Raw genomic sequence first — 14630 nt, 5'->3', positions numbered from 1 at the left:
AAAAAACACAAAAAAAGCTCCACAAACCCCAACGCCCACTTTCGCAGGCACCCAGCCCTAGCCCGCCTCACTCCCTCCTCACCCTGCCTCGCCTCTCCATCCAACTCCCCCCATCACCCGCTCGCTCGCTCCCTCCTCCTCCCTCCTCTTTCTCTCCCCCCCCTCCACTCCTCCGCGTCCTCGTTTTTTTCTCTCTCTCTCTCTCCCTCTCGCCCCCCTCTCTCTCGCCACGTTTTTTGGACGAAGTGCGCCAATGGGAGAGCGGGGAGCGAGTCACGTGTCGCGGCGGAAACCGCTTTGAAGTGGCATACATCAGCGGGAGGCGCCTATCTGTCGCGCGCATTTATCTGTTGGAAGCGTCAAAGGCGATCATCCCCTAGCCGTCGAGCAAACCACGGCTCGCATCTCCCCCCGCTTCTCCTCTCCTGCTACTCTTTCTACGCTCTCTGCCTCTGCCTCTTCTTCTTACTCTCTCGTGCAGTGTGCGCGCTCGCTCTCTCTCTCTCTCTCGTTCGTGCGCTCTCTCTCTGCACAAGGCTCAGCGCTCTCTCGCCATCCCATCCATCGCAGAGACTTCTCGGCGGCGGCTTCTTCACTCCGCCCGCACTTAACGGGGCGAGCGTCGGACTCGGTTAACCCATCGACAAAAAAAACGGGGAGAGGGGGGGGGGCATTATTAGATAGGCAGTAGGAATATATTATTTTTAATTTTTGTTTACTTACTGTTATTCGGTTTGTTGCAACAACAACAAAAACTATTCTGCGAACGGAGGCTGCCTTTATATTTCCGTTGTCCCGTTCTCTCGTCTCTCCTCCGCGTCTTTCTCACCATCTCCTCCGCGCTCTCGTCGCGAATTCATAGCAGATCGTCGTCGTTGTTATTGTTGTTTACTATTCTCAAGTTATTCTATTTTTTTCTAGAATCGATCTTCATTCGTAGTTGTTGTTTTTATTTTGCGAACGCGCTCAACAGACGTTTGCGCGTCTCCGTAACGACAGAAGTTGTATTCTTATTATTATTTAGAGATATAAAGAAGGTGCTGGTGGGGGGGGGGGAGAGGGTGAAGCGTTAGAGAGATCGCGAGAACAACACCGCGGCGGTGTAAAGTCGGCGTAGTTGATGAAGAAGCCGCGAGAGGGAACTTACCGAAGCGTCGACTTAAAGTGACTGCGAGACGCCGCGGTCTCTCTCCCTTCTCGCACCGCTCCGAAGGTAGCGGATAGCCTCAAAGCGACAGCTCCCGTATCTCCCCCCCCCCCTCTCCACCCACCTCCCGTCCTCTCTCTCTCCACTCTCCTCTCCCGTCTGTTCGCATCGACGGAAGGTTCAAACAGAAGATATATATCGAGTGCGCGGCGCACGACACGCAGCCAGCCAGCATCGACAGCCAGCGAACGAACCGCACGACCATAAGAGACACCCCCCCCCCGCCGCCCGCCCCTTACGCACCACACGCACGCTGCAGACACTCACACGCGCTCACACGCCAGCACACACACACACTCACGCTGCTCTCTCGCCACAGCACACACACACCCACCCACGACGCAGCGCACACGCCAGCACCCGCACTCACTCGGGCTTCTCCCGAGCGGCGCCGATCGAGCGCCACCGCACGCGATGCTTCTCGAGGCGGCGCCCCAGTACCCGTCCTTGGGTCTCGGCTTCGGGCCGGCGTCCGTGCGCCATTACGCAGCTGCGTCCGGCGAGTCGTGCGAGCGCGACTCGGCGGCGATGGACGGCTACGGAGACACCGCGGCGCTCAAGCTGGGCTCGGAGCTCGGCGCCGGGCAGCCGTCGGCGTTCGTGTCGCAAGCGTCGGCCGGCTACTCCGCGGCCATCGGCGCTCACGGACCCCACGCGCACCCGGCGCCCGTGGGCTCGTACGGAGCGGCCGCGGCGGCTGCCGCTGCGGGCTTCGGCGCCTCGGCCGCCAATCGCTCCGACTTTCTCTTCCGCAACTGCGGCTTCGGAGACGCTGCTGCGGCTGCGGCGGGCGGTCCCGCTCAGCACGGCGTCTTCGCCCCCACGGGCAGCTTCTCCGGGCAGCAGGCTCTGGACGCGGCCGCGGCCGCAGCCGGACACCTCCTCTTCCCGGGACTGCACGAGCAAGCGAGCGCGGCTCAGCATCCCCACCACCCGCACCACCACCCGCACCACCACCACCATCCGCACCACCACCCGCACCACCACGCGCACCACCACTCCTCGAACGCGCACTTGCTCGGCGGGCAACTGCGCCTCGGCCTCGCCAATGACTCCTACGGACGGGCTGATCGCTTCGGACAAGTGGCCGGCGGACGAGGAGACCCCTACGCGGCTGCGGCTGGGGCGCCGCTGCACGGCTACGTGAATATGGCCGCGCATCACCACCACCATCATCATCACCCGGCGGCCGGAGCGGGCGCCTTCTTCCGCTACCTGCGCCCTCAGCTGAAGCAGGAGCTCGTGTGCAAGTGGATAGAGCCGGAGCTGGTGAAGAAGCAGCCCTGCAACCGCGTGTTCAGCACCATGCACGAGCTGGTGACGCACCTGAGCGTGGAACACGTGGGTGGGCCCGAGCAGGCCAACCACGTGTGCCACTGGGACGAGTGTCCCCGCGAGGGGAAGCCCTTCAAGGCCAAGTACAAGCTGGTGAACCACATCAGGGTGCACACGGGCGAGAAGCCCTTCCCGTGCCCCTTCCCCGCCTGCGGCAAGGTGTTCGCTCGCTCCGAGAACCTCAAGATCCACAAGAGGACGCACACAGGTAAACGGCACTCCGCTTGCGAGAGTGTGTGTGCACGTGTGTGTGTGTATGTACACGTGTGTGTATGTGTACACGTGTGTATGTACACGTGTGTGTATGTGTACACGTGTGTGTGTGTACACGTGTGTGTGTACACGTGTGTTTTTAAACGTCTTTTTTAATCGTGTGTGTACACTCGAGTGTGTGTGTGCACACGTGTGTGTATTTAGGTGTGAGCGTGTGCACACGTGTGTGGACACGTTTATGCGTACGTGTGTGTAAGCATGCGTGCGTTTGAGTGTGAATGTGTGCGAGCCGTGTTTTGAGTGTTAACACACGCCTATGTGTGCGTGTTTTTAAGCGTGATAACGCATGTGTTTGTGTGTGTCTTTACCAGTGTGTACGTACATTATTTGCATGTGTGTGTGTGTTTGTTTACAAGTGTGTGGGCGTGCGTGCAATGTATAATGTGTTTTCTCGCAGTTGCAACTCGTACGCGATTGTTTACGAGATGTGCGTGTGTGCACGCGTGTGTACGTGCGCTCACGTCTGTGTATTTACGGGTGTGTGAGTGTGTGTGTACACGTGCTCACGAGAAATGTGCAAAAGTACTTAGCGAGTACAAGCGGAATGGGCGGTGTGCGCACAGCTTTTAAGTCAATGTGTTAACATACACATGTACACACATACACACACACATTACATACACACACGCACACGCAAACAGGCACAAACAATCGCACGCACATGCATACACACAAACATACGTACATAAATGCACACAATCATACGTACGTACACACAGATACACACAAAAATAATGTAAACATACACATTCGTACTCATATACATAACATACACAAGTAGACAAACCACACATAATACATACGTAGTGATGTACAGACATAGAAATGACGTTTTCACGTTTGAGACAAACATTATTTTGTTGGCTTAAAATTACAACAATTATTATTTAAATTATAATTATTGGAATGCTCTTTGCTGTTACGTTCGCCGTCCTGTTATCATCGAGCAGAAACAAAAAAATAATTTGTACAATTATTTAAATTTCCTTATGCGCTTTGCTTGCAGCTAGTGCGCTGTCAAACTTTTTGGTTGTTTGTTGTTTGTGGTTTGTGGGGGCGGGAGAAAGTCTACGGCCGTGGTGGTGGTTGGGGTTGTATTGCTGTGTTCTTGTTTACAAACAATCTGGAAACGCGCGTTTGCGGCTCTTTCGGTGGCGGCGGCGTCATCGTCTACTGCTGCTGCTTCCCCGGCAATCTTTGCGCGGTGAAGTCGTCGTCGATTTGTGCTCGTCCCATTGGTACAATCTCGCGCTTCACGATCCACCCACGGTCAGCAGGCACCACCGCCACACTCTCTACTGCTAGCCTATAGCCTAGACCCCCCCCCCCCGCTCCCTAGTTGTGTACACAGCGCGGCGCGAATGTGTATCACACCCCCCGATTATAATGCAAATACGGAGATCGCGCGTGTAACAGACTGTTGGGCCAAGTGCTGTTGGCGAGTAGCACCTGTTTATGTGTCTGTGTCTCTCTCTCTCTCTGTGTGTATATACACAGAGAGAGAGAGAGAGACACAAGCACGAGTGTACACAACGTGGCGACGTGGGCACGCGTGGTCGAGTGTGAGCCGCTGCTGCTGCACCAGCCCTCAATGTGTCACTTCGGGTTATTCGTCACCGCCGCCGATAAATCCCTATTTTCGTAGTTGTTATTGTTGAAGAAAGAAAATCGGCTGCTCGCTCGCATTGCCTACAAACTGACCGCGGGACGTAAATAAGCGAGTCGCCTGCGAGAACTTCCAACAACAACAAAAACAACAACAATAACATGGGCCCGAACCGACGCGGTGCTGGGGTCGGGATGCCTTTTGCGTTCCTCTGGGCCGTGGGCCACGGTTCGAGTTGGGGTCCCCGGGTGACGGACACTCAGAGAGGCGTGAGAGGAGGGGAGTTTGTGTGTGTGTGTGTGTGTCGAGGGAGGGGGGGGTTGAGTTAGAGAAGGGATCTCGGCTGAGTTGCGTGTCTGCGTGTAGCAGATGGTTGTTGGATGCTTGTAGAGGAGGCGGGGATTCGAGTGGCTGGTATCTCTCGGCACGCTCACGAAGCGTGCCGAGATTTGCCGTTCTGGATGAATTTACGGCGTCGAAATGGAAAGCAGATGCTGCCGATAGGTTGTTGGGCGCATGGGTTTGGGTGGGAGAAGGGTAGAGAAGTGGAGGAAGTAGGGCGGGGGTGTGTTGGGATGTGAGAAGTCGTGGACAACACACGCGAACCATTGCAGGGCTTGCGTCCTTTTTATCAGCTCCGTCGAAGCCATGATGGCGACCCGCTCGAAGTACAAGGCGTGCCTCGTGTCGACAACGAACCTTAGCTATCGTGCGCAAGTCGAGGGGGGTAGCGACTTGTTATTGAGGGATGATTTGGTGGGTTCAGGGTGGAGGTGTTGTGGGGGGGTAAGAGCTGGGACTGGTGTTCAACTCAGGCTAGGCACGTAGCGAGTGAGCGCGGAAGCGAGACGATAACGTTGGGGGGGGGGGATGTGAAGGGCACGAGGCTGGCTCGATCGGGGTTCGCGTTCCGCTAACCCCTGGCGCTAACGTAACACAGCGCAGGGCTGCATCTCAAGACGTGCACTCGTAGGCAGCCGTAATTGGGGGTAGCTGATGTCTTTATCTTTGGACTAACGAGGTGGTGGCAAGGGGCGGGCTGGTCCACTGTGGGGGCCAGGGCATCCGTGAGTAGACTCTGTAAGCACGAGCCCCCCCCCCCCCCCTATTTGTGAATGACAATTGTTTTGTTTTGGACGTCGGGGTGGGGGGGCATTATTTAGCGAGAATGTAGTGATGAAATTGCAGCATGCTCTAATATATATATGTATATATTATCGAAGTGGTAATATTTATTTTTGGAATTATTTGTTTTCGTGATTAGGACCGTGTTGTATTTTAAGTTTATTTAGATATTTAAAAAAATTGCTAATAAATTGTACGAAATACAGATATATATTTTGCGTAATTGTGTATTAAGTTTGCACTCTGAAAGAAAAAAGAAATAGGCGTTATATTATTTATTGACGCAATTAAATCGCTTGTATTTTTGGACCGTGAATTTCGTGTATTTAGTATATAGCGGATATTTGAAGAATATTAATCCATGATAATTTCACAACTATTGCCAATGTAACATCGTATAATTTCGACAAATTAAAAACAAACGCAATATATAAGGGCAATATAATAATTACGCATATGCACTGCGTACATAATTCACAATATACTACTACTCTGTACATGCAAGTACATGCGAAATGCGCATACGTATATTAACCTAACACCTTGGTTTAATTTTAAACGGTAACCATGAAACGAGTAATTATGTTATTTAATTTTAGTCCGTAACAACGCATTCTCAAGGGCTGCGTTAGATATCGCGTTGGACAAGACAGCCAACTTTAAAGTCTGCCGTTTGACCACTCTTGAGTAGCTGCTTTATCGCCCCGGCCGATGCTTGTGCTTTTGAATGTCAATACACTAATAACAATAATACCATGACGGACTGCCTTGTGTGGCTTGTATTTTACAACATTTGAAATGACAATTGATTATCATAGTAATTATTATCTGAATAATAATTAGCCGTTCGATAATTAATTGAGAGCGCGCGTGGACACGAAGACCACCCCCTTCCCCGTATAGCATCAACAGACGATTCGGGCAAGTGAGTAGCAGCGATGAAGGCAGGGCGGGTGGCTAGCACCACGCCCGGTCGCCTTTGTCTCCCCTAGTGACGATGTTTACACGTTGCACGGTACACCATCGCAGCGCATAGATTGTTCGTCTTATTAATAATCACATTATCCTATCCTCCGTAAGTGTGTGTGCGCATGATTAAAAAAACACACATGGCGAGCGAGTTTGCTTAAAGTTGGCGAGATGGGGGGCTGAAATGGCCGTTCCGTGTCTTGTTGTGCAGACGCTCCGATAAATGAGATCCAATTAAGGGGGGCTACGGTAATCGAAAGGGAAAACTCAATTAACGTTTTTCAACCGCAACAGTTTTTTTAATGAGCGCAAATGTTTCACAGTTAAGAGACGTTACCGCGCACCGATTCGTTGTATTATATAGCAGTAACAGCTTATGTCAAATTACATTTATGTATATACAGTAGGCTTAAACTTTGTTAGGGGATGTGTTAGAAACTGTCCGCCTCCAAAGACAAAGATCACCCGTATAGCTCGAGCATACTTTTGGGGCAAGTGCTGTTAGCGAGGACCTATGAAGGCCGGCACGGCACACCTGGGGGTGGGTAGCCAGCACCACGCCCGGCCACCTTTGTCTCCCCAGTGACGATGTTTACGCAGCGCACCAGGTACTCATTTGAGGCTAAGTCTACGTAGGGGAGGCCCAGGACCGGTTTAGATATCCGTCACCAGTGTTGGCCGTGAGCTGGAATCGAACTGGGGTCGCCGGGTTCGTAGCGCTAACCGCTACACTGTCGTTCCACACATATACATACGCGCATACACACGGGGGTCTGTTTAACTATATTTCACCACGCTGGTTAACGAGCCAAAGTCGACCTCGGCCCAGAACCGGTACAGAAAATCGTCACTGGTATCGGCGGGAATCCCCCGTGTAGCCTTAACAGACTGTAGGGGCAAGTGCTGTTAGCGAGCACCTCTGAATGCCAGCACAGCACACAACGGGGTGGGTAGCCAACACCACGCCCGGCCACCTTTGTCTCCCCAGTGGCGATTGTTTACACAGCGAACCAGATACTCATTTGAGGCTGAATCGACCTAGAGGAGGCCCAGGACCGGTTCAGATAATCGCTGGTTTGGTGGCCGTGAGCGGGAATCGAACTCGGTTCAGCGGGTTCGTAGCGCAGCGTGGCGCCAGACCACTGCGCAAACTCCCTCCACGCTCGCACACGCATGTCCACTGATGTACGCATGTCCACCGATTCGCGAGCACACGTACACAAACACACGCATTATCAGACACTCGCACCGATACACGCACCCACACACTCACACATACACACAGCAGTGTAGAAGATACCGTGCACACACACGCACATTCACAAACCTATACACGCACACAAAGACAGAGATATACATACAATCGTTGCAATCACACTCACACATACTGAGTCACATTAAAGAAAAAACAATACGTACTGACCGATAAACACACAAACGCACACAACGTACACACGCCCCAACGCATACATCATTGCGTACATACATGCACACACACACACGTGGGCACACGCAGACGCACATGCATGCGCACAGACAAAAAGACACCCACGCATCGCCTTTGAACGGACTGTTGGGGCAAGTGCTGTATGCGAGCATCGATAATAGAGACACGCCAATACACCCACGTTTAACCTGAGCCGACTAGCTGGGGCATCAATACACAAAGACAACGTACGCAGTGCGTAAACAACAACAACAACAACAAACAACGCCATGCCGTTCGCCACTAAGTGGCGGTGACGTCACCACGGCGCTCGTGACGGGATGGGGGGAGCAAGATGGTTCGGAGATGTTAACTACCTCGCCTGGTACACAGGAGGTCGTGGGTTCTATCCCGACCCTGACGATGCCTGCTGTTGCATATTTGGACTTTGCGTGTGTCTCTCATCACCATCACGGTGGCTAGGAGATGTTAACTACCTCGCCTGGTACACAGGAGGTCGTGGGTTCGATCCCGACCCTGGCGATGCCTGCTGTATATTTGGACTTTGCGTGTCTCTCTCATCACCATCACGGTGGCTAGGAGATGTTAACTACCTCGCCTGGTATGCAGGAGGTCGTGGGTTCCATCCCGACCCTGACGATGCCTGCTGCTGTATATTTGGACTTTGCGTGTCTCTCGCAGTGGTGGCGTGAAATGTTCTCCGGGTCCTCCGGGTTTAACCTCTGTATATGAAATCAAACATCACGCGTTCAGAGGTTTTGGCTGCTATACATCGCGTTTTCCACGTGATAAGCCACTTCGTTGAGCTATCGTTTGTGGCCAGGTGGTTTCTAAAAAAGAGCTATACAGCTCAGTGGGGCATTACCTGATAAAATATGAAGGAAAAATATATAAAAATATACAGTTTAGCTTGAGGTTCAGTTTGAGGACGTCACGGTAAGAGGTCACGGGGACAGACCCCAGGTGCCATGGATGAAGACGCATTATTGACCCTTCCCGTAGGAGAGAGAGAGAGAGAGAACGCCAAGTCGGACTAAGTACTGACACGTTGTGAACTCTCCACTCAAACTGCTTCTCTCAACTCTTTCCCGGCCTACCCGGGAACGGCGCACAGAATACCGCTCATCGACACAGCAATGCGTACACGGGGCTTGCTGATGAGTGGCAATAGACGCGCAGCGTACCGCCGGTTGTGGTTCGGTTCATCGCGATTGAGAGGGTGGGGGGAGGCTTTGATCTTGGGTCGGAAAGGCGATGTAATTTATGTTTATAATATTATTAACGAGTGTGTGTGTGCGTCGAATCATCCATAATTGCGCGTGTGCAGTAAACATCGCCATTAGGGAGACAAAGGCGGCCGGGCGTAGTGCTGGTAACTCGTGTGCCACAGTGCCGGCCCTCATAGGTGCTCGCTAATAACAGCTCTTGCCCCAATAGCCTGCTAAGGCTATACGGAGGGAAATTTGTCTTTGTGTGTGATTGGTTTCGCTCAGACGTATCTGTCAATCATACGATTTGTGTCTATTTATTTAGATTGAAATGCAAGTTTCTGAACGTTATTTTAGCGAACTTTGAAGAATAAAAAAAAATAGAGATCGAACTTAATCAACATCCCCTACACGTTTCTGAAATCGAAAAATAGAATCGGTGCTTGAACATTTGTGTCCGTGTATACGTGCGTGCGTGTGACGGGCGTGGTGCAGGCCACCCACCCCCTCGTGTGCCGTGCGGGCCTTCATAGGCGCTCGCTAACAGCACTTGCCCCAACAGTACGCTAAGGCTATCCGGGGGTCTTCTTTCTTTGTTGTATAAGTGCTCGCTCCCAGCACTTGCAGCAACAGTTTTAAAGTCTATACGGGGTGATGTTTGTATTTTGTATGTAGGTATACATGTGCGCATGCATGCATGTATGCGCGTGTTGAAATAAGAGACGCTGTTGATTTGCGTATGCACGTCGTGCGAACCTATGTTAGCGGATTTATTATTTTTGAATTTGCCTACATGTGAGTAATACTCATGTATGTACGTCTTCGTGTACAGTACAGTACTATACGTGTGCTCATCAGGATATATGTGTACGAGTATATATATATACGTGTGTGTGTGTGTAACGCGGAGAGGGGGGTAGTTGTGCGTGATGAGCGCACTATGCCACGAACCCAGAAAACCCGAGTTCAATTCCCGCTCACAGTAAACATCAGTGGCGACAACCTGAACCACGTTGACGCGAGCGGTCGCGTAACTGGCGCTCGATCGACTAGAACCGGTGCTGGGCCTCCCCTATATCGACTCAGCCTGAAGTGGGTATAGCTGGTGCGGTTGCTGGCTACACGTGCACCATCGTGCGCCGTGCCACCTTCACAGTCGCACTCGCGAACGGCGCTTGCCGCAAAGGTCTCGTGAAGCGATGAAGGGCGACCTTTGTGCAGATTGTCGCGAGCGGCAGTGTCGTGGTGAGTGTGAGAGCTTGGGGGGGGGGGGGGCGGCACAGCTGCAACAGATTTCGGTGGTCCGAGATCGAGTCAAACTCACGGCCACCACCAGCAAACGGAACTTGGGAGGCAAAGGCGCTCGCTCAGAGCACTTGCCCGTCCGTAATTAGTTGTATTGTCCTGTATGTGTGCTTTTGCGTGTCTATGAATGTGTATACTGTGTATATGTGTGTACATGCATGAGTGTGCCAAGCTGTGGTGTTGTGGTTAGCGCCCGATGCCAAGAGCAACGGCTTATCCGATTTCGATTCCCGCTCACGGCCAACACCAGCGGCGATCATCTGAACCGATGCTGGGCCTCCCGTAGGTCGACTCGGCCTCAAATGAGTACCCGGTGCGCCGTGTAAACATCGCCGCGAGGGATATAAAGACGGCCGAGCCTGGTGCCGGCCACCCCATCCCCTCGTGTGCCGTTCGGGCATTCAAAGGCGCTCGCTAACAGCACTTGCCCCAACAGTCTGAAGGCTTTCCGACTGGAGTCTTTGTACGCGTGTGTGTAGTCTTTGTGTCTTTGCGGTGCTTCACTGGACCCTGCTACTCCCAGCACTTGCCCCCCACCCCCGAAGGCCTGTTGAGGCTACACGGGAGAACCTTCATCTGGTGCGTAACTCGAGTGGTGCACCTCAACCCCCTCCGCTGACGCCCCCCCCCCCTTCCCCACCGATGCAGGCGAGAAGCCGTTCAAGTGCGAGTTCGAGGGCTGCGACCGCCGCTTCGCCAACAGCAGCGACCGCAAGAAGCACATGCACGTGCACACGTCGGACAAGCCCTACTTCTGCAAAGTGTGCGACAAGTCGTACACGCACCCCAGCTCCCTGCGCAAGCACCTCAAGGTTAATTTACGCACGCGCGCGCTCGCACACACACGCACGTGTACACGCACGCACACACGTGTACATGTGTGTGTACGCACGCACACACCTGTGCGCACACACATACACACGTGTACACACACGTGTGTACACACACACGCACGCACGCGCACACGTGCGTATGTGTGTACGCAAGCACGTGTGTACACACATATACACACGTGTGTGCGTACGTACACATGTGTATGCACACGTACACACACGTGTCCGTACACACACGCACGCTACTGAACCGGCCCTGAGGTCCACTCAGCCTTCAACGAGTGCCTGGCGCGGTGTGCAAGCACAAAGATAAAGAGCCCCCGTATAGCCTTTAACAAACCTTGGGGGAAGGGGGGAGGGGGGGGCAAGTCCTGTCAGCGAGCACCTATGAAGGCCGGCACGGTACGCGAGTTGGTGGGTGGTCAGCACCACGCCCAGCCGCCTTGATCTCCCTAGGTACTATTTTAAGACTGAGTCGACCTAGGCTAGGCCCAGGACCGGTTCAGATAATCGCCACCGGTGTGTGTACATACGTGCACACACACACACACACACGGATACATAACACGCGTACACACTCACGAACACCCACGCCACGTGTATAGTGTCGTGTAAACGCAGACGTCTTTACACACACAAACCCACGCGTGTACACAAAGACCCCCAGCTCCCCGCGCAATCCACGTGTACACAAAGACAAATATCCCCCGTGTAGCCGACATTGGCTTTCCGGTCGAACAATGCCGCGGTACACGAACACACAACCACGCGGATACACACGTTGTGGACAAAGATAAAGATCCACCGTATAGCCTTAACAGACTGTTGGGGCAAGTGCCGTTAGCGAGTAGCACCTATGAAGGCCGGAACGGTACACGAGGGGGTGGGTGGCCAGCACCACGCCCGACCGCCTTTGTCTCCCCAGTGGTGATGTTTACACACCGAACCAGGTACTCATTTGAGGCTGAGTCGACCTAGGGGAGGCCCAGGACCGGTTCAGATAATCGTCACTGGTGTTGGCCGTGAGCGGGAATCGAACCCGTGTCGCCGGGTTCGTAGCGCAGCGCGCTAACCGCTACACACACACATACATGCGTACACACATGTGTACACACGTGCCCACACACACGTGTACTCACACGCACGAGAGCGAGGGGGCCAGGCGAGGAAGCGAGGGGAGGGGTGGGGGAGGTCTGAGACGCGGGGAACAGTCGATGAGGTTGGGGAAGATGGAGGGGACGGGTGATTGGGATGGGAGTGAAGGGGAGTGGTGGTGGGGGTTGAGGGGTGGTGGTGGGGGTATGGGGGGGGTACCTCCCCCCCCTCCTGCCCGCTCCTCCCCCCTCCTCCTCCCCCCCCGACACCCTAAAAGTTGCTGCTGTTGCTGATCGCGCAGCTCAGCAGCGTGGCCATTTTGCAATGAAAAGAGATTCGCGTGTTGCCGCTCTGAGTCTTCTTCCACTGCGGTGCAGCGCGCACGCACGCGCACGCACGCGCACGCACGCGCACGCACGCGCACGCACGCGCACGCACGCGCACGCACGCGCACGCACGCGCACGCACGCGCACGCACGCGCACGCACGCGCACGCACGCAAATATCCCCCGTGTGTAGCCTGCGGGGGCAAGGGCGCGCTAGTTTGCGAGCGCCTATTGAGGCCGTCACGGAGGCCTGCACGAGGGTTCGTGGGTGGGTGCGGCCGGTTTCAAACATTACAACCCCCGATGTCTCCGCTCGTGTTTTGTTTAGGGCGGAGTCGACCTAGGGGAGGGAGGCCTCGGCACCGCTTCTGATATCCAAGCGCCACTAACGTTGTGCCAATGGCCGTGAAACGGAAATCAGGTCGGGCGCGGGTTCCAAGTCGCAGTGATTTAGCCACTGCGCCCACCGCTCCACGTGTACACACATATATGTAGGTGCACAGACAAAGGTCCCCCGTATAGTCCGCACGGGATTTTGGGGGCAAGTGTTGTTTGCGAGAACCTATGAAGGCCGACACGGCACACGACGGAGGTTGGGTGGGGGGGGGGGGTCAGCAACCAACACTCGGCCGCCTTTGTCTCCCCTGTAGTGATGATGTTCACACACCACACCAGCTACTCAGCCTTAAATGAGTACGAATTTATATTGTGTACATAGTCAAATACTTACAAATGTGTGTGTGTGTGGGGGGGGGGGATGATGGGGGAGCGGAAGTATAGTTGTTTGCACGCTGCGCTACGAACCCGGCGACCCAAGTTCGAATCCAGCTCACGTCCACCGACAACCATTGACGATTATTTGAACCAGCCCTGGGCCTCCCCTAGATCGACTCAGTCGTCAAATGAGTGCCTCGTGGTGTGTGTAACCATATATAGGCGACGTTTCTGGCAATCGCCCCTCTTCAAGAATACAACCTCGAGACTCAAATGACATCATTAGCATTCACCAAACTGCAATACGCCAAATGATGACAACGAGCATTCAAATAACAACGAATACGGTCCTCGCTCTTTCTTTCCAGGTTCACGAATCAACCCCGCAGGGCTCGCAACCTTCCCCAGCCACCAGCTCGGGCTACGAGTCATCCACGCCGCCCTCCCTCGTCTCCCCCGCCGGCGGCGAAGGGGCAGCCGCCGCAAACGCCGGGGTTCAGCAGCAGCAGCAACCTGCAGGGGCAGTCGTGGGGGGAGGAGGAGGAGGTGTAGGAGGGGGGCCGCCCCCCTCCCACCAGTCGTCGCAGCCCACCCAGGTCCCTGGCGCCCACACGGGCGTACCCCCTTGTCCCGCCACCCCCTTCTTTTCGGCCAACTTTAGCGAGTGGTACGTCTGATGCCGACGCCGACGCCGCCGCTGCCCAACGGGAGAGAGAGAGAGAGAGACGCGGAGACTCGCGGGCACCCGGCATCGCTTGCCGTGGGGTTGGCCCCGAGACACCAACGCGCTGTTCCCCTGTTCTGCTTCGCTCCGGCTTTCTTTTCTCTCCTTCATAACCATCACCCCCCCCCATCACGCTCCTCCGCCACCCCCCCCCCCCGTTCTCCTTCCCTACCCCCGATATTTGCTTTAACAAGGGCTCTGGGAATTGGACTGGGAACGCGCACGTAATGATCATTTGCAAACATGCCCGGCGCTCTGCAATTACCGCTACTAAGGCTGCCTCCTGCCTGATTACGTTTGCAATGAGTCCTTCGCCGCAGTTGTTGCGATTACTATTATGATTTTTCATTTTACGAGCCAAGTGAGAGAGAGAGAGATATTGGGAGGAGAGAGAGAGAGAGACGCGGTAGGAGGAGAGAGGGGGGCAAGCACGCCGTCGGGCAGTGATGCGGTTGCGCGATGG

General features: G+C 54.3%; 1 protein-coding gene across 1 annotated transcript; it reads left to right on the top strand.

Annotated features, from left to right (window-relative positions):
- The first annotated feature begins 353 nt into the window (after positions 1-353).
- Positions 354-14284, top strand: LOC144732615 (zinc finger protein ZIC 1-like). Its single transcript, XM_078614110.1, has 3 exons — positions 354-2750; positions 11124-11287; positions 13812-14284. The coding sequence occupies exons 1-3, from the start codon at positions 1622-1624 to the stop codon at positions 14118-14120; spliced, it is 1602 nt and encodes a 533-aa protein (XP_078470236.1). The 5' UTR covers positions 354-1621; the 3' UTR covers positions 14121-14284.
- The last annotated feature ends 346 nt before the right edge of the window (positions 14285-14630 follow it).

The sequence above is a fragment of the Lampetra planeri genome, chromosome 43 (assembly GCF_965212315.1).
Source record: "Lampetra planeri chromosome 43, kcLamPlan1.2.h2, whole genome shotgun sequence".
NCBI lineage: Eukaryota > Metazoa > Chordata > Hyperoartia > Petromyzontiformes > Petromyzontidae > Lampetra > Lampetra planeri.
The sequence above is the reverse complement of the archived record's forward strand: the minus strand, read 5'-3'. Positions and strand labels throughout refer to the sequence as shown.